The sequence below is a fragment of the Notamacropus eugenii genome, chromosome 4 (assembly GCF_028372415.1).
Source record: "Notamacropus eugenii isolate mMacEug1 chromosome 4, mMacEug1.pri_v2, whole genome shotgun sequence".
Lineage (NCBI taxonomy): Eukaryota > Metazoa > Chordata > Mammalia > Diprotodontia > Macropodidae > Notamacropus > Notamacropus eugenii.
Window position 1 is genome coordinate 244,047,033 of NC_092875.1, and position 20,224 is coordinate 244,067,256.

The 20,224-nt window shown below is 37.4% G+C and overlaps 1 protein-coding gene across 1 annotated transcript in view; it reads right to left on the reverse strand.

The window, feature by feature from the left end:
• Window positions 1-20,224, reverse strand: part of CLUL1 (clusterin like 1) — a 30,807-nt gene that overhangs the window by 4,476 nt on the left and 6,107 nt on the right. Inside the window, exons 4-7 of the mRNA XM_072599496.1 lie at window positions 16,367-16,799; window positions 7,266-7,403; window positions 3,977-4,191; window positions 1,556-1,740 (exon numbers count right to left, since the gene is read on the reverse strand). Coding sequence (XP_072455597.1) covers window positions 1,561-1,740; window positions 3,977-4,191; window positions 7,266-7,403; window positions 16,367-16,799 — 966 coding nt within the window. The 3' untranslated portion in view covers window positions 1,556-1,560. The remainder of the gene's footprint in view (window positions 1-1,555; window positions 1,741-3,976; window positions 4,192-7,265; window positions 7,404-16,366; window positions 16,800-20,224) is intronic.

A 20,224-nucleotide genomic window follows, 5' to 3' on the forward strand; every position in this document is an offset into this window, starting at 1 on the left:
ATGACAGTCTTCCCTTAAGGGAGGTTATAGTTTATAGAATCTAGTCATGGAGAAATACTGGCAATAATATTTTTTTAAAGTTAACCTTTCTGTGTATACCAAAATAATATTTTTTCTAACAGTTAGTGTGGTTTTTCACCCTATAGCTATGTACTCCCTAAAACCCCAAACCCTAAAAAATTACTGGCTCCAGGTGGCTACCAAAATCAGGGTTTAAGTATCCCTCTTTTAGGATGGCACCTTGGAGCATGCCTTTCCAGCTGAATGGACAACCTGTGTCTCCGTACTCTCCTTTATGTGAGTTATTCTCCATATTAGTAACAGGATTCCCACCTTAAGACCACTCCTCTTTTTACAACTCTCCTTTCTTACTATTAGGGGAGACCCTGTTTTCCAGAACTAAGGCGCAGCAAGCAAGCTGTGTCCTGAGCTTGGCATAACAATCTAAACAAAGCTAAATCATAGAATTGGCTCAAGCCAGTCCCAGGTAGTCCCTGAGCTTGGACAGGCACTTACAGGAACCACGCCCTGGTCATGAAGCCCTGCTAGGAACAGAATTTTTCCACTAGACATAACTGTCTCATTATTGCTGTCATTCCCTTCTTGCAGTCGCTAAACCTCTTTGTCTAGCCATGACTACATGTATCAAGGCTTAATCTCGTTGCTTTGGGTCTGCTCAGTCCTAGAGCACCCATGCCTGGTTTCCTGCCTCCAATGGAATAAAGAAGACCTTTTGCCTATAACCTCTGGGACCTCTTTGGTTTTATTTTATTTTTTGGAGTTTAACCTCTGTGGCTTTTTGGTCATATATTTTCAGAGTCTGAGATTAGTGTATGAGACTGAATTGTACAGTGGTTCCCCTTCAACCTTTCCCTTTCCCTCTCTTTTCCATTACTGCCAACAAAGCTTGCATTGGACTGACTCGCATTGTTTTCCCATTGTTTTTCTCAGCATCAGAACTCATTAAGGGATTATTTTGCCCAACATGCCTGACTGGCCCACAGGCCTTCCTTTAAACACAAACCAGGTATTGGTCAAGGACATAACATTGGTAACTGCACTTTTGCAGAGGAAGCTTGGTGCTATGAGCCCAGTCATAGAAAACAAGGATTAATAGGTGAATTCTGTGTTCTCCAGGAAGGGATTCACTTATACCAGGCTGGTCACAAATCAATCACATGTTCAATTAAATTTATTAAAGAAACTTAAAATGAAATATGCTTACATTTACTTGAAGATTCATTGTATTCCCAAAGCAGAGAATTGTCCTATTTAACTCTAATTGGGATATACATTTTATTTAAAAGAGTATTTTGTATCCACAAGAAATACAGTCCATTCACTTTAGTTGATGAAATCAGCCTTAGATGGTATAGCATTTTATTTTAATTTGTGGAAACTGAGATGATGTAAATCCTTTACCTGAATGGGACTATTTACACTTAAATTGTAAAATGCAAACTACATTGCATCTTGGTATGATCTATTTCTTTTACTTCTCTATAGAGATAAACATATTTCAAGAAAATACCCTCAATAGGGCTGATTTGCTTACCAGGCTCAAAAATGTTGCTTGTAATATTGTAAAGCTTTCCCAACCACATACTCAATGAAGTTGGGGTTCTCCATGTTGACATCCTGGGGTACTTTGATGGTGAAAGTAGGTGAAGTTAGTATGCTCACTTCAAGCAGAGTGTCATTTGGATTAGCAGACTTTTCTTTACCAGTTCTTGGAGCTACCTGGAGAAAATGTTTTTACGGTAAAGATTACTAGAGTTTTGTACATATTTAAGACTTACTTGAATTACAAATTTTATGTCTCAATTTTAAAAGCCATTTTTGCTAGAGAAGATAAATATTTCAATTAATCAAGCATTAATTATTGACTAGAAAAATCAATGGATGCAAAATATTATTGAAATAAAAAATTCCATTCTACTCTCTGTACTTTCTTTGCTTTGTGGCTAAAAAAAAAGCACTGGGTCAGCCTTCTAGGTTTTCTTAAATTCTAGGCCTTCTGATGTTAAGGGGCTTACTTATGTGCTGTGCCCTGCTAAGTACTGGGGATACAAAGACATAAGTAAAACTGTCCCTAACCTCAAGGAGCTTACATTCTCTGATGACTTCTTGTTTTTTTTCTGCAGTATTTTTATTTAGGAAGTACAACTATTAATAAAGCACAATAGTGATTCTCAAAGAATTCACACAGACATACATACATATATATATACATATAGTATATATGTATATGTTATATGCTATAACATGTATTATTTTGTTGTTCAGTTGTGTCTGACTCTATGACCCCATTTGGGGTTTTCTTGGCAAAGATACTGGAGTGGTTTCCATTTCCTTCTCCAGCTCATTTTACAGATAAGGAAACTAAGGCAAAGAGGGTTAAATGACTTGCCCAGGGTCACATAGCTAGTAAGGGTCTGAGACCAGATTTGAACTGAAAGATGAGTCTTCCTGATTATAAGCCTAGTGCTCTATCCATTGAGCCACCTATCTGTATCTATCTATCTATCTATCTATCTATCTATCTATCTATCTATCTGTCTGTCTGTCTGTCTGTCTGTCTGTCTATGTACTTTTCTCTCTCTGAATATGTATATGTATACACATGTGTGTGTGTATTGATTTAAGTAAAATATAAACTTTACCAATGCATAATTTGACATGAACTTTGGAAAAATATTTTCAAAAGTCTTTTTTCAGCAAATTCCCAAACATGTAAAAATTTATGTTTGTCGAGCAAAAGACTAGACCAAATGAAAATCTCAGTATTCTGCTAATTCCATATACAAAAGTGTAATTAGCATTGGTTATTTTACCTCTTGGTATTTGTATGTCTTACCAGATAAAGTCTCCTGAGTTGGCATCTGAAAGTATGGAGCTATATATGTATGTAATGAAATCACAGCCTTTTTTTGAGTAAAACAATTAAGGAAGAACCAAAACCAAATATACTAATATCCTACTTCCCCCTTCCCCCCACCTCCTCCCTGAAAAAAAACAAAAAACAAAAAACAAACCCACAACTTTAATGAAACCTAACATTTATATACTTTAAGTTTGTTCAAATCAAAGATACACAGTCTCTTTGGACCCTGTTAGAAGGTGCTGTTACCGTTGCCATTTTACAGATGGTGACATTGAGGTTATGTCACTTGCCCACACAGCTGGTTAAGTGCCTAAGGCAGGATCTGAACATAATTCTTCTTAACTCTAAGTTCAGTACTTTATTCACTATACCATTCCATATCTTTCATGTAAAGATAAATATAGGAATTTGTCAAATTCTTAAAACAAAGAGGAAGAAGGGTATTTTACCTATTTATGTCCATTGTACCAGGCTTTGACAAGTCTGACAATAACTTATCTGTTATCCTAAAACGATATAGGTAAGAATGGTTTGATCCTATCGGTAGAGTATACAAGGTGCTGCATCAATTTTTAAAAAACTGACAATAATATTTCATATATGCATAGCATTTCACAGTTTTGGAAGCATTTTTCTTTAAATAATATTTTTTCCAATTATATGTAAAAACAATTTTTAACATTTTAAATAAGATATTTTTCTTATTTCTCCCTCCTTCTTTCCCCTCCCCTTCCCTGAGACTGTAAGCAATTTGATATAGATTATATATGTACAATCATGTAAAACATGTTTCCATATTGTCATGTTGTAAAATAAAAAAAAGGAAAAAACTATGAAAACAGTAAAGTAAAAATAGTATGTTTTGATCTACAGTCAGACTATCGGTTCTTTCTCTGGATGCAAATAGCCTTTTGGAAGCATTTTTCACAAACATTATTTAATTTTTTTAAAGGTTCCATGTTTTCAAAAACCTCAAATTGTACTAAATCAAATGTCCATTATTGGGTGTAAGCACAGTGGTAATATATACATATAATCTATTTGTCCTTTCTTGGAAAGGGAATGAATTCTTTTTGCAGACTGAGGCATCACCTTTATAATATTGAAGATATTTTCTGATCCTCTGGTCCAGTGAGAGAGTTCAGTCACCCATCCAAATTTTTCCCTCATCTTCCCCATCATGGATATCATGTCTTCCATGTGATGGTGGGTCATCTGGAAAATCTGAGTATATTGCTGCTCAGAGATGTTAACCAGTTTAAAGGCTTCATCAAACTTCATGTGCAGCTCAGGGACATCAGGGCAGTCTGAGGAACAAGAAAAAACTTGGTTGGAAAATATTCCTGTATAGTCAAATTCTCCTTTTTCTTGACCATTCAGGGATCTCATAGACTTCTAGAGATAATCTAGTTGCAGAGCACCCTGGAGTCTGAGGCTCCCCATTCCATATTACTGGGCAAAGACTGCAGCTAGTCAAAGAATCTCTTTATTTTTATAATGGACATTACTATAGCCAGGATGAGCTCTACTCATTCCATAGTGTGTCACCTATGAAGACTTATTTTCCCTGATTGTCTGAAATATAAGTGAACCTATCCTCAATCACACTATCCTCTTCAGCCCTCAGTCATCTTTAGGCATAGTCCAGACAGAACAATTGAACTCAATAACCATCAATTAAACAAGTAGGATCTTCAAGAGTATTGTCTTATGCATTGGTAGAAATACCATGATGAATGAAAAGTGCTTTACACAGTGAAAAAAACCTTCAGATTTGGAAAGGACCTCAGTCTCTACCTAATCCATACATGAAAGACCATACATGAAAGGATTCCCACTATTGCATACCTAGCATGTATCAAAGAGGTTTGATTTCTATATTCCCAGAGATCTGATAACAGACAGGCATATACCACAAAGATGTTCAAGACAGAAGGAAAAGTCTCCTATTCACCACAATATTCATATTTTGTAGTAGCAAAGAAGTGAGAACAAGGTAGGTATACATTTATTAGTAGCTTCACAAATTGGGATACATTAATGGAGTGTTACTGCCCTGTAAGATATAACAAATATGAAGCATTCAGAGAAGGATGTATAGATTTATATGAACTGATCCAGTCTCCTGACCAAGGCAAATCCTTCTACAGGCATTTTAAATCTCATTTCATTCCGTCTTTTCCAGGAGATTGCCCCCTCCATCATCCCTACTTACTCACTAATCTTCAGTCTTTCCCTATTTACTATCTTGCTTCTCTTCTCCTACAAATGCATCTATGTCTCTCCCACATAGAAAATTTTGAAATTTTTCACTCCATCTGACCATCACCAATAGCTATTGTCCTATATCTCCCTTCTCTTTTTGTGGCTAAACTCAGAAAGCCATCTATAATTAGTGCATCACCTCCTTTCCTTTCATTCTCTTCAAAACCCATTGTAGTCTGGCTGTATTGTCCAGGCAATATTCATAGCACTGAGGGTGATTATGAATACGCTGGCATAGTTCTGAATCTCAAAGTATAACAGACTCCCCACATAGAAGGCAGAAGAAAAATATTTATTCAGACACCAGAAAGCCAAATCCCAACACCAGAAAACCAAATCTGTCATAGTAACCAAGAAGTCAGTACACATTATCACTGCAGGAGACAACACCATTCCCAAGCCTTCCCCCCTGTCCCCCATCTTCCCACAAACACTCATAGCCTAGCTGTCTGCTTGCCTGTGTCATCTTTCTCTCTCTTTGCCCTAACTGCTCTCACCAACTTCCTTCTAGTTCTGCTCTACCCTTTCTGTTCTACCCATTCAGCAAGCTCCTCCTACCACATGTAACTTAGGCTTTCCTGTGATTTAAGCAGGTCACATGGGTCTATTAATCAATGGGAAAGATCTTTCCATTTAAATTACCATTACACTGGCTTACTCCACATTTATACATTTATGAGTCACATCTCATGAGTCCTGCTCTCTTGATACCATACTCCCTTGCAAGCACTTGAGCCAACAAAACATTTAGCAAAAGACAGGTTTATTACAGACAGGGCTAACAAAGGGGGAAAAAAGCCCAATAGAAATCGCCTTCTGATGACAGATCTCTCTTATCCACAAGTTTCTAGACTTCCCTGCCAAGAACTCAGTTTAGTATTTTGTCACAGTGAGTCTGTGGACTTAGTGAAGGAGGAGCATCTGCTGAATACTTGCCTTCTTCCTCTGTTGCTACCATGGCACTAGATACTCTAAATCCTTCTCTGTAGTATCATCACTTTCAGTGGGTAGGTTCCTATATTTTTCAAGTTGTTCAGCCACAGTCCTTGCCCTTCTCAGTCCTTTTATATCTCTGGTAGATTGGCAGTGTGGTCACTGCCCTAGGCTGACTATATACATGTCTGGTATCCTTCCATCTTCCTTACCTCCCCAATCCATTAATACATAGAATATGGAACAAGTCATTTGATAAAGGAAAAAACCCATCCCTGCTTAGCACACATGTGCGGTGGGCCCCTTTTCATCCCACACAAGAGGGATAGCTTCAATGAGCCACTCTGCTCCCTTCAAAGCCACCTGAACCAACAGTGTACTTATTTTAAAATTAAATGACTAAATAAACATTATCATCACATTAAATGAACTACAATTTGCAGTTCTATCATCACATGATCCTCTAAGCCATATTTCCCCAATGCATAAGGAGGTATATCTGGAAGCTAAAAGAATTCTTGAAGGCCACAGTAACATAGTATTTCCACAGACTGAAAGAATTACAGAATCATCCCCAGCATGCCTTATTCCACTTGGACAATTTATCCAATAGGAGGAATTGCTTTGTTTATTTTTCAGTTTCATTATAATTTTATTATTAAATAATGTTTTTAATGCATTATTTCTTTTTTCTTAGTAAGCATTAATAACTTACCCTAATTAGCAGATATATAATTAGTGTTCTTTTCTGTTGGGGACATTAGTCTGTATTTAGTCTCTCATCATGAACTATGAGAAATTGAAGAAAATGGAAAGGCAAACCAAAATAATTGGTAGTGACAGGCTTTGAAATCTAGATTAAACATACCCCAGATGGTAAAATGTGGAAATGCATAGAAAGGAAAACAATTTATGAATTAAAAGGACTTAAAGCAAATCTTTGGACCTCTGAAAAAGTCATATTTCTTAGATACTTATCATACTGTATTTTGCATCAGAATAGTCTATGTATATATCTTATCTCCCTTAGGAGAGAATATGATATCTCTTATTCATCTGTATACCTCTCCCACCCAGGCTATCCTGATGCCTCTTACACTGAAGAAAAACAACAAAATCCAACCCCTGAATCCTGTTTATTAAATCAATGTCCATTGAAACAAATAAGAAAACATTAACTTACCTTGCAAGAGGTTTTCTTGACATTTTTGGCATCTTTCATGAAATTCAGAACATCCAGACAAATTCTGGCTCAGCTCTTTGCATGGTACTCTGTTGCGTCCAGGGAAAATCTCTGAAAACATACCTCCTTTGTCAGGCTCTGGGAGGAAGAGAAACTATTACTACAATGATTTCACTTCAGTTTTAGTTCCAGTGAATACAAATATGATTTTTTTAAACTGATACTCTCAATAAGAAAAAAAAAGATATTTTATTGAAAGGATATGAGTAGAAACCAAAGACTGAGAGAAGACATACAACATATAAACATATGTGTATACATACATAGCATGTATACACATGCATACAATATATTATCATATGCACATATATGCAATACACACAAATATAGACCATGCCTCTACACATAATGTAATAAAACATGCATGCATGTATATGTATACATATGCATACATATGTACATATATTTGTATGTGTATATATACATATTTGTATATATATGTCATGTTATGTTTATATATGTGAGAGAGAGAAAAGAGTGAGAAAGCAATATTTCTGGAAGAAATTTAAAGTTGTCAGCTGCATTTCATTCAAAAGGGAGATCAAGTTAAAAAGTGAATAATAAACTATGCAAGTCAATTCCTACAAAATATTAGAGTATTTCAGTATATTACCAATTTGGACATGCAAAGGTCAGGGACATAATTTTCCTGGAGTCTTTCATGTGTACACCAGTACAAAGATAGGTCCACAAGGTGCTTGTTAACTATTTTAATTGTTTCACATGCTACTGCTTATGCGTAATTCTTGATTGGTGGACAGAATGGCTTCTTGATGTTGGCCTGTGTGAGAGGTGGAGTTGGTGGGAGAATGTTGGAGAGGAAAGAAACATTCTTTATTCCAGCTACAAGAAAGAGACACATGGTTCCAGACACTGTTTGGAGAAAAACATGTGGACAGAGATAAAAGACTTTGGGAAGCAGCAAAGTAAAGAGCCAGAACCTCCATGTGTCTCTAAATCTCAGCTTGCCTCCCTAGAGACTTTTGGGAAATTCCCCTTAGGTGAAATGGGATGGAGAAGAAGCTTTTCTCTTTCTTGGTTAAAGGAGATGTCAGTTGGCTCCCATAATCAACTGACTCCTTTCCTGTGTATTTTCTGGTATATTCTAATCTAACTTCTCTGATTTCTGTGTGCTATCTGCTTGAATAAATGATTTTGCTCACAATTCAGAATTTGTGATGGTCTTTTGTGTAACTAGCATTTACAAGCCTATGGATGTAAGCCTAGGAACCCCTTCCTCTTTAAGGGAGGGTGCCCAGAGAAGTGACTTGAACCTAAAAAAAAATTCCCTTAGACAAGCAATATTTAGGGGGACAGATGGATATAATTCTAGTTGAGTACCCCCTTCAACTTCATGGTCCCTTCTATTCCCCTCCAGGAAAAAATAAAATTCCCTTGGAGAAGGTGGGCAGTTTCAGAAATATATACCCATACTTCACCATGATCTGTGTTTAGACTACCCATATGGGCATACACGTAACTCACATGGGCAACATATGCCCAACACTAATATTAGGGTTAGGAATTAGGCTTGTGATTTCATTTGCATAGGGAACTCTGAGTTGAGGGAACTCATTCTACCAATGCTGGTTGATATCTTCTCTGCAAATAATAATAACAGTAGCTAAAATAATAGCTAACATTTATATAGTACCTACTATGTGCCAGACACTGTGCTAAGTAATTTGCATATATTATCAGATTTTTATCCTCATGACAACCCTAAGGTATAAATCAGGAAACTGAGGCAGAGGTGAAATGACTTGCCCAGAGTCACAGAGCCAATGTGTGTCAGAAGTGGGACTTTAATTCAGGATGTCTTGGTTCTAATGCTGCCTTTCTGATAACTCTTATTCAATCATCATCATCATCATTCTTCTCCATGCTTGGAATACACTCTCTTCATCTCTGCCTCAGTCCCTTTCTTCCTTAAAGATGTAGCTCAAGTGCCATCTTTTCTATGAAGCATTTCTTTTTTTAAAATTTAATTAATTTATTTGTTTTCAGTTTTCAAGAATCACTTGCATAAGTCTTCAATCTTCTCCCCCTCCCTGAGACAGCTTGCAATCATATGTACACATATATTGATATTAAACACATTTTCACATTAGTCGTGTTGCCTAGAGGAATGAAAATGAATGGGAGAAACCATGAGAAAAACCAGACCAAAACAAAACATAACACAAGAGAAGATCGTCTACTATATGAAGCATTTCTTGATCTCTTAACTACCAGTATACTCTCTCCCAAACTACTTTAGTTTGAACCATTTTGCATTTTTTTGTGTTCCTTTTTTACATATCCTGTATATATATGTGTGTATGTGTGTGTGTGTGTACTTGTTATCTCCTCCACTAGACTATAAACTCTTTATGAATAGGGATTGTTACATTCATTGTATTCTTATCCCCATTACCTAACACAGTAACTGGCATAGGTAGGCAGCTAATAAATACCTATGACTGACTGATAACAAAGATGGTATCTTTAGTAATCTTTTCTAGCATCTCTTCTCTCCTTGTCCCAGTGAACCTTATTAGCCATCAGACACTATAGTTGGATTGCCATTATAAATAAAGATTGGCAAAGTCTGATAATACTAGGTTATTGAGGTTGATTTCCCAATGGCAGTAGACCAATATGGCTTTCCCATTGGAAAAGTACCAGTAAATCCCACACCCATATACAAATATCTGTTTGCTTTTTGACATAGCCTTAGTACTCTTAGCATCTGGTTTGCAGCAACCTTCCAAATAGCTCTACACTTACTTTACTTCCCTAGGGAGAATGAGATCTATGGTGAGGAGTGAGGATGCCATTAATGATCTACATATTTTCTGGCTAGAACCACCTGCATGTCAAAAGGTTGAGAGGAAATTAGACTGATGGGAGTTTTTTCCCTTAAATTCACCTTGAACATTGAAGTTCCAGCCCATTTGGGGCAAGGAAAAAGTGGAGGATAGGCTCTTCAATGGATGTGGTGAATTGGAAGAGAGCCATGGAAAACTGAGAAGGCAGATATTAACATTTTTCCTCATTTCAGAGGACTGGAATATACAGAGTTGTCTTGTGCTAGGAGAAATGATGGTATGTATAAACCAGGGAAGAATAGCAGCTTGCATTCAGAAATCTACCTGCATGATGTTAAGCAAATAAGTAAATTTTTCTGGGCCTCAGCTTTCTTTTCTGAAAGTGAAGGGGCTGGATTACAGGATCTCTGACATTCCCTTCCAGCCGTAAATCTATGATGCTATCACCTGGATTTAATTTCTGCCCTCCCCCCCATTTATTAGCTCTATGTGATTTGGTCAGACCATTTCTCATTAGAGAGACTCAGTTTTCTTTCTTTCTTTCTCTCTTTCTCTCCCTTCCTTTATTTATCTCTTTTGTCCTTCCTTCCTTCCTTCCCTCCTTCCTTCCTTCCTTCCTTCCTTCCTTCCTTCCTTCCTTCCTTCCTTCCTTCCTTCCTTCCTTCCTTCCTTCCTTCCTTCCTTCTTTCCTTCCTTCTTTCCTTCCTTCCTTCCTTCTTTCCTTTTTTCTCTCTTCTCTCCCTCCCTCCTTCCCCACCCCCCCTTCTCCTGACTCTGAGGATGGCTCTCTATCTACCATTCCACCTTGTCTCTCTTGTTATTTTATATGCATTATATTCATTAACACATATATATATTCCCAAATTTATAAATTATAGTAATATATCTCAATTATGATGTATAGAAAACATTTTCTAACAGTAAAGCATTTTGTAAATATGACTGACTATTACGTAATTGTAAGGATGATATATGATTTGAAACATTTAAATTCATCTACATATCAAAGAAACTTGATGTCCAGTAAAATTATTGGAATAAGTTTCTCCCTCCCCCCAATCCCCACTCCCATCCCATAATAACCCTGGCAGTGAATTATTTTGGCTAGGATCCTGTCTCTCTTATTGAACATTTGGAGAATGTTCAGAAATGATTGCCAGATTAAAGTCCTATCTTACTAGAAAAAACCATTGATCATTGAATCTAACTACTATTCCAGGTACGGAGTTTGTCTAGCTGACTGATTTCTGCCTATATAGCAAAGGTACAGGAGAGAAATCCAGCACCAAGTTTCTAAACTCTTACATAAAATAAATCAGTTCCAGGGAGATACCAGTCATTCAAAGTCCTAGCTAGCTATTGCAAGAACTTGCTTTACATTTTGGCAGCTACAACTGTTTCAGTTAGATGTCAGTCAGCAAAAAAGCCACTTTTCTCACCTTTCTTCTGGGAAAGAGCCCAGCAAAAAACAAGTTCAAGAATCCACACGTGCTTATTCCAGGTGTTGCCCATGTAGCAACACCTGTTTTTGAAAATTTTTGCTATCTAAATATCACAGAGAAATTCTGAGGAAGTCTTTTCCTCTCTTTTTTCAAGCTGAATTGTGGAAGATAAAATGAGAATTAACTCTTATCTCCTGACTTAAAAAAAATTAGTTTTTGATTTTTTAATATGGGGAAATACACTATTATCTGTAGGAAACAATACTTTTTTTCCTTTTCTGTCTTGTTCAGTTTGGGCCACATCTACAAGAATCTTATCCCACAATTCTTTGCATGAGGTTTCATGGCTTAAAGAATTATATCATCATAGCATTTTAGAATGAGAAGGGACCTTAGAGATCATATAGTCACTCAATCATATGGTCTTAGATCTTTAAGAGATCACAGAAGCCATCCTTCTCCATATGTGGGGAACCTGTGACATCAAGGCCATGTGTGGCCTTCTAGGTCCTTGGGTTTGGCCTTTTAACTGAGTTCAAGTTTTACAGAACAAATCCTTTTATTAAGAGGATTTGTTCTGTGAAGTTTGGATTTGGTCAAAGGGCCACACTTGAGGACCTAGAGGGCCACATGTGGCCTCGAGGCCACAGGGTCCCCACCCCTACGTGTACCTGTAATAAGAACCCTTCCACAATTTACATGATAAGTAGTCATCTAGCTTTTGCTTGAAGATTTCTGGTGAGAGAACCCCATGACTTCTTTGGGCAGCCCATTTTACTCTGAGGTAGCTCTAATTCTTGGGAAGTTTTTCCTTGCATTGAGCTTAAATCTGTCTTTTGCAATTTCAAACTATTGCTTCTAGTTTTGTCCTTGGAGCAGAACAATTTATCTTTCATTGACAATCCTTCAACCTTTCCAAAACTTGAAGACAGCTATCATGTTCCCCCTAAATCTCTCCTCCAGACTAAACAGCTTCAGTTTCTTCAACTATTCCTCCTATAACATACTTGCAAGTCCGTTCACCATTCTGGTTGCCCTCTTCAGGGGGAACATAGGGTGCCCAGGACTGAATAGAACATTCCAAATATGGTGTGCATGAGACAGAGTTCAGAGCAAAGATGACATCCCTTGTCCTGCACACTGACTGTGACTCTAAGTAAGCCTAAGTATTGAGGGTTTTTTGGCTATCACTTCACTCATTTTAGCTTGTGATTTTCAGCATGGGGTACCATGAAACCCATAGATCTTTTTTTCACATGACCTGATATGTCATCATACCTCTCCTGTGCTGCATTTGGAAAGGTGATTTTTTTAAAAATCCGAGTGCAAGATTTTATTTGTCCCTATCAAATTTTCTTTCATTAGGTTTCATCCTGTTACAACCTTTTTTTGGATTCTCACTCTTACATTCTAGTCTCTTTCTCTTAGCAACATAGCCAATGTGTTAACTATCTTCTTAGCTTTTTGTCATCTGAAAATTTGATAAGCATGCCATTTATATCTTGATCCAAATTATTGATTAAGCATAGTACTTAGCATGTTATCTGGCACAGAGTTGCTGTCATTCAGTTGTTTTAGTCATATCTGACTCTTTGTGACCATAACATGGAGTCATTGACTGGTAAATGCTTCTTAATCAACTGATAGATCTAAGGTGCTTTTCACTAAAGATATACTTTTAAACTGACCTTGCAACATTTGTCTTTCAACCAGACCTAGATCTGCCTTAATGTAGTATTGTCTAACTTATACCTCTCCATCTTGTCCACAAGAAAAAATGAGAGACTTTGTCAAATACTTCACTAAAATACTAATAAACTTCATGTGTAACATCCTCTTGAACTGAAAGTCTAGTAACCCTGTCCAAAAAATGTCCGGGACGAGGTGGCTTTGATTTACTCCACACTGGCACTATATGATTGCTGTTTCTTTTTCTAGATGCTCACTAACCATTGCTTGATAATATGCTTTAGAATTTTGCCAGAAATCAAAGTTTAGAGCTTCCAGACTCTGTACTTTCCTTTTTTGGAATTTTGTTATGTTCCTTTTCCCCAGACCTTCTGCCTTTCTCACGTCCTTAATGACCTTTCCAAGATCACTGACAATGTCCCAGTGATTGAAATTTTGTTAAATTTCAATGAGTGTCAAACTTTTCATTTTAAAGATGAGAAAACTGAGGCATAAAGAGATGATACTCTTTTCCCAGAGTCACGCTGGTGATAGAACAAGTTATGGATTCAAGTTATGGATTCAAACTCCAAATCCAGTCCTTTTTCTTCTATGGCTTACAGTCCTTCTTGCATTAAGACTCAGAGAAAACAGGGTAGGGCATTGAGTTCTACCTGCATATAAAGCTAGATGAATATTTCTAGAACTTGGCACTGAGTCCCAAAGAGTGTCTAGAGAAGGTCACAAAGAATAGAACTGTGTGAGTGAAGTATGGAGAAAAAGGAGAACTCTTAACAATGGCCCCCATGATTAAAATGATAAGCCCAACAAAGCAAAGGTGAATGCTATGTGATCATAATGATTAAACTTGGCTCCAAAGAAGAAGAAATGCACCTCCCTCCCCTAACTGGAGAGGTGGGGAATTGTTGTTGATGTATTGGTTGTCTTTGATTAATTTTTTTTTTCTTTTTCAGTCTTTGTTACAAGGAAAGATTCACCAATTGAGAGTTGGGGATGGGAGGGACGTATCCTGAGATGAATAAAATGCAAAAACAAAAGACATAATTTTAAACAGAAGAATGCAACTGTGGGACTCCATGTAGCTCTTTGGTTCAGGAAACTAAATGCAGATTACATAAATCTAAAGAAGGGGCAGCTAGCTATGTGGCACGGCGGATAGAGCCACGAGCCTGAAGTCACAAAGACATTTTAGGACAATGAGATTGGGCAGCTGTGTGGAGGACAGATTGAAGAGATGAGATCCTAGATGCACCAAGACCAATTAGTCATTAGAACAGGATTAGTCACCAGATGCCAGTGCTGAGAAAGCACTCTATTTTTGGAGGTATATTGTAATTCAGGTTAGTATAGGCTGTTAGGTTGATATGATCATTTATAACATTCACTTAAAAATTCAGTGTAAAGTGCTGGGATTGAAGCAGGGTACAAGTCTTACTGAACTATTCCTTTCTGGAACTTTCCCAAGGACAAACAAGGACACCAAAGTTTAGCTTTGGGCTACACCCTCAGTTAGGGCAGCTAGGTGAGATAGTGGAGAGAGTGCCCTGGCCTGGAATCAGGAAGACCTGAGTTCACATTCTACCTCAGACATTTACTAGCTGTGTGACCCTGGGCAAGTCACTTATTCCTGTCTGCCTCAGTTTCCTCATCTGTAAAATGAGCTGGAGAAGGGATGGCAAACCACTCCAGTATCTTTGCCAAGAAAAACCCAAATGGGGTCATGAAGAGTTGCACATGACTGAAAGGAATGTACAACAAAAGTGCAAATAGTACACTAATTTCTTCCATCTTCTATCTAAACTCTTTCCATCCCCTTTTACTCACATTGATGATTTTCATCTAAGTGAGGAGGTAGACTGGTATTTAATTTCAAACAGCAGGTTGGTGGTTGATGTGTAAGGAAGACACTATTTACTTTTTACATTCACTCTGTGCTAGGAGAGCAGGGATCTATTGTCCAATCTATGAGCTCCAGTGTGATTTGGTTTAAGACTTGGTCTTTGAGAAAGAAATCTAGCGTCCTAGCACAGAGTGAATGTAAATAATAACTGTTTCTCTTTTGGCCAGCAATCCTGAGGGTCTTCCCCTTCCAGTGTGATTTTATTTTCTTTTTTCTAATTAAAGGGACCATCCCTTGACTTACTCCTTAAAGTGAGACTCACTCCTATTCACTCATTGAATGGGCCTTACCTCACTCTAAGTGAGACCTTAGCTTTACGGGGCCAGGGTGTCCCATTGCATTCTGGGCCATCTTTAATCATCCTGATGAATATCTGGTCACTGGACCCAGATAACTCAGGAGGAGAAAGTGAAGCTGGTGACCTTGCACAGCCCTCCCTCACTCAAGTCAAAGTCAACTGCAAGTTACATCATCATTCCCTCCCATTATCGTCCTCTTCAAGAATGAAAGACAAACACAACAACAAGGAAGACAAACTGTGACATGGCAAGGAAGTCATCAAGAAGTTTGTGAAATGAATGGGTTAGAGTGGACTGATTAACTTGTACAGAAGGTGTGAGTTCATTCTTTCATCAGCATGTTCATTCTCAGCTGAGTATATTTGTAACAACCTGTTCCCCAAATGGCATGAAGTTCTTATCAGTCTATAAGCAGGGGCACAGGTCTTTAACTCACTTTCTATCAGAGTGAAGTGTCTTGTTCTAAAGGAATGGCTACTTATGATTTACCCATTTCACTCAGATGGACCCAGATGAATAAACTGGGGGGAAAATTATTCTGTGTCAAAATCCTGGAACCATTGCCTTACCACAGAAAGATACTTTAGGAATGATAAATAAGTAGGCAGTGAGATAATAAAAAGAGTGCTACACTGGGAATCAAAGGATCTGGGTTTAAATTTTGGTTCTTCCACTTACAACTTGTAGTAACCTTGTAGTGACCTTGAGCAAATCACTTCATTTCCCTGGGTCTCAGTTAGGTGTTAATTAGGGTGTTAGACTAGATGACCTCTAAAGACCATTTAAGTGCTAAATCTATGATCATCTCAATGAACTACTCAAAACTCTAACATTTGCAAATCTACGCAACACTAGATATTGGTACAGATGGTGGCACCAACTAGATTTTTATAATACTTGCCTTTCACTTGTTCTGGTAAATTCTTCATACCTTTTATCATTTCAGTAATCATTTCACCAATACCTATCAAAATTGATTTGCTGAAATCAAAAAATAGCTGTAAGAAATTGGGTATCTCCCAGCTTCTCAGAAGACTTGTGTTTTGGGGGGTTGTCTCTGATAAAGCTGGAAGGAAATAGGGCTCTGTTAAGTCTGCATCTGAGATGAAATATGTTTGGAAAGCCTGGTCAAATTCTTTCTGTATCTGTTTGAATACATCAGTGCTCTTCTTGAATAGTGTGTTCACATCCGTGGCAAGTTGGCTGAATGTGCCCTCCATTCGGGATAGTTGAGCATCCTCCTCATTTGACTTTTCAGTGACAGGAAGAGCTTTTACTTTATCCTCATGAAAAGGAAAAAATAACTGAGGCATTTTCTTGAAAAAGCTTTCAATCTGTAGGGGAACAGAAATGGAATCAAGTACTTACTTTCAATCTAGATCCTTTCCATGAACAAATTTTAAAATTCCTACATTAATGAAGTAGAGTTCAGACTGATTCCCAACTTGCTGGAGTAAGGGAGGCACTTAATAAATGATGACTGAATTGAATTCCTGGGTACCTTAGGAATAAGCAGTGAATTTTTAGGTAATGTACTAATTGTTCATTTCAGTTCTGTTAAGTACTTACTGAAAGAGCTAGGTGGCAAAATAATAGAGTGCTGGACCTAAAGTCAGGAAGACCTGAGTTCAAATCCAGCCTCAGACACTTCCTAACTGTGCGACCCTAGGACAAGTCACTTACCCCTATTTGCCTCAGTTTCCTCATCTGTAAAACAAGCTGGAGAAGGAAATGGCAAACTACTCCAGTATCTTTGCAACACCAAAGTTGTCTCACAAAGAGTCATCCACAACTGAAAATGACTGAATGACAACAACAAAAATGTTCAAGGTTGAATTAAATTCCTATAAAATTCTGACCAGAGAGTCTTGGTGATGCAAAATTGGCTCAAGTTTAATGACATTACCAAGGAACCACAATCTGAGGGATGGAATTTGGAACACAAAGATTATCAGAAGACACATAAGGTAGCATCCAGAGATTTTTGGAAAAAAAATACGGATAAGCCTAAGATTGTCTAAAGATCCTTTTCTTTAGCTTTTTAGTGGCATGCTCTCATCCCTGAGTCCTTTCTGAAAATTTTCTCCTTTGACTTAACCTACAAAAATGAACTCTTGGGAAAGGATCAGATAAAGTATTCACTCTGAGATGTATATAATTTGTAGGGCTTAGTATGTTGCTTCTACCAAGAAAGAGTATTTACATTTTTCAAAAATCAAAGCCAATGTTTAGTTTAAGCCAAACTCTAGTCAATGGATTTCAGATATCAACAACTTAGCAAGGAAGTTATTTTTTTGGAGGCACAGGGGTCTTCCTGGGCACCTTTGAAAGTAGACCACACATATACCTGCCTATTTTACCTCCTTATGTAAATATTCCTATACCCAAGCCAGAGCATTGGCTGTATTGGGACTATACAACAGGGTCTGCCTTGGCCACCCACTACACTTTCTGTTGCACTGCAACACCTCTCCATCATATCTGCCAATCCTTCACCTGCCTCTTCACATTCTATCTCCCATCTTCCTTATAGAGAAATCCTATGACTTTATTTAAAAACAATAACAAGAAAAAGCCAAGGAACAAACAATAAAAATAAATTTATGGTAAGCCTTCACACCAAAGAAGAGCAATTCACATTGAAAACCAGCTTTGACCTGAAGGATATACTTTACCATAATCTTTGTTTTCCGAGCAGTAATTGTCTAAGAACAGAAAACCATGGTTGCCTTCATTCTTGGTTAAGTATTGCCAACAGCAAAGCAAAAGAGGGAATTTAAGCAAATATTCAAAATCATTTATTTCCCTCTAACCAACATTAAAAAAAGTCTGCTACATATGAAGCTCTGTGCTAGGTGTTAGTGATAAAATGACCAAAATGAAATTAAGTTCCCATCTTTAAGGAGATTACTTTCTAGTGTGGAAACAACATGCACATAGAAGTAAATATAAAAATACATGTGAGGTAGATATAAAAGAATTTTGGAGGCAGGCATTAGCAAATGAGGGGGATAATCCAGAAAGACCTCACAATATAAGGTGACCCTTGAGTTCATCTCTGAAGAAAGCTAAGGTTTCTAAAGAAGTAGAGTTGTGGAGGGAGAGAATTCTGGGAATACCATGCTAAAAAGAGTCAACTGGCTACCATCCTTTTAGTAGATCAGTAGGTCATGCTCATGTTGTTATACCATTAGAGTGGACATAGATATGTTTATTTAACAAATGGCTGATCTTTTTATTAAAGATTTGAATTATAAAAAGATTTGGGGCAGGGCTGAGCAAATATTGGGGGGCTCAGACTGTCTGCAGGGATCTTCCTTCGGTTTCTGTCATAAGGAAGTTATGTTTTATGTCCTTTTAATTTTTATATTATTTTTATACATAGTATTTATTTTATCATGATGAAAACATATATAATATTTCTTGTTTTTTGTTACATTATATTTCAAGTTTTGATTAAAAAAAGGTTCTTGGATAGCAAAGGAAGGTTCTAGGAATAAGAAAATAACAAATAAAAATTAGTTTTAGAAAGAAAAGAGTAAAGACAATTACCACCGATCATTTGTCAGATGTAACAAATACAACTTTATATGCAAAATCACTTTTGTCTGTATATTGAGAGCATTATTTAAAATGAAAAGAAAAACCCTGTACTTTGTCTTATAATCTATTTGTACCAACACTTAGCTTTACTATCTTTAATTATGCTGATAACCTTTTGCAGTGTTTTATAGAATTAAAGAATGCTGGATTTGGAAGTGACTGAAGGAATCATCTCATCCAACCCACACATTTTGCAGAAGGGAAACTGAAGTTGAGGGGTTAAGTGATTTGCCCTGGATCACACTTCTGGGTAGTAGCAGTAAGACCTCTAGTCTTCACAGCACACTATGGATGTATTAGAGAGTAGAAGCAATCACAAAAGCCCAAAGATCCAGTTTAAGTGGAGAGCCAAGTAAATTTAGCTTCTTATTTATCCTGGGGATTATTCTATTTAATTAGGTATGGCACTGGCAAGCAAGAAGCTGTTCTTATTTCCCTTGGCGTTGTCCAATACTGGGCATGAAATCTTAGTCATCAAGCTCATGTCTCAACAATGTTGTTCATTCTTCATTTTTTTGAAGAGGACCGATGATGTCACCGATGATGTCTTGACTTGTGTATGAACTGGATTTAAGAGAGACAGTTGCGGGAAGGGGAAGAAATTCAGGATAGTAAGATAGGCCCCTTTAATATAGAGACTACCCTGGTGCATATTAGATCCACTAAGGTCTTCCTTTGATGCTCCATGACGATTTTGAAGTCATCCTGGGCACTTTAAGGCTATGGCAGCAAAAAGGAAGCTGAGGTAGGTTCTCCCAAGCTGGAAAGATTTTGTCCATGCCTGGTGAAAGATCACAGCTTTCCAACTGAAAACCTCGCTAAGTTTAGAGAGGCTTCTCCCAATGACAACTTACAAACTAAGGAGCAGAAGGGTTGTTATCTGCATTAGTGGAGGAAGTGCCCAAGCTGACAAACTTACAGTTCTCTGAAATATTGAAGAAATATGCAGGGAACCTCTCCATTTGTGCTTCTTGACCAGGGACCCCAGGATCTAGAGAGTAATGAGTCAGTTTCATGCATGTGACAGTGGGTGAGATAAGGGTGCAAGGGAGACTCTTGGCTCCAAGAAGAAAAAAATGAAGGAATGAATGAAACCTTATTACTGTTTTCTAGCAGTAGTCTTATAGCATTTTATAAATAATATATATAGATTATG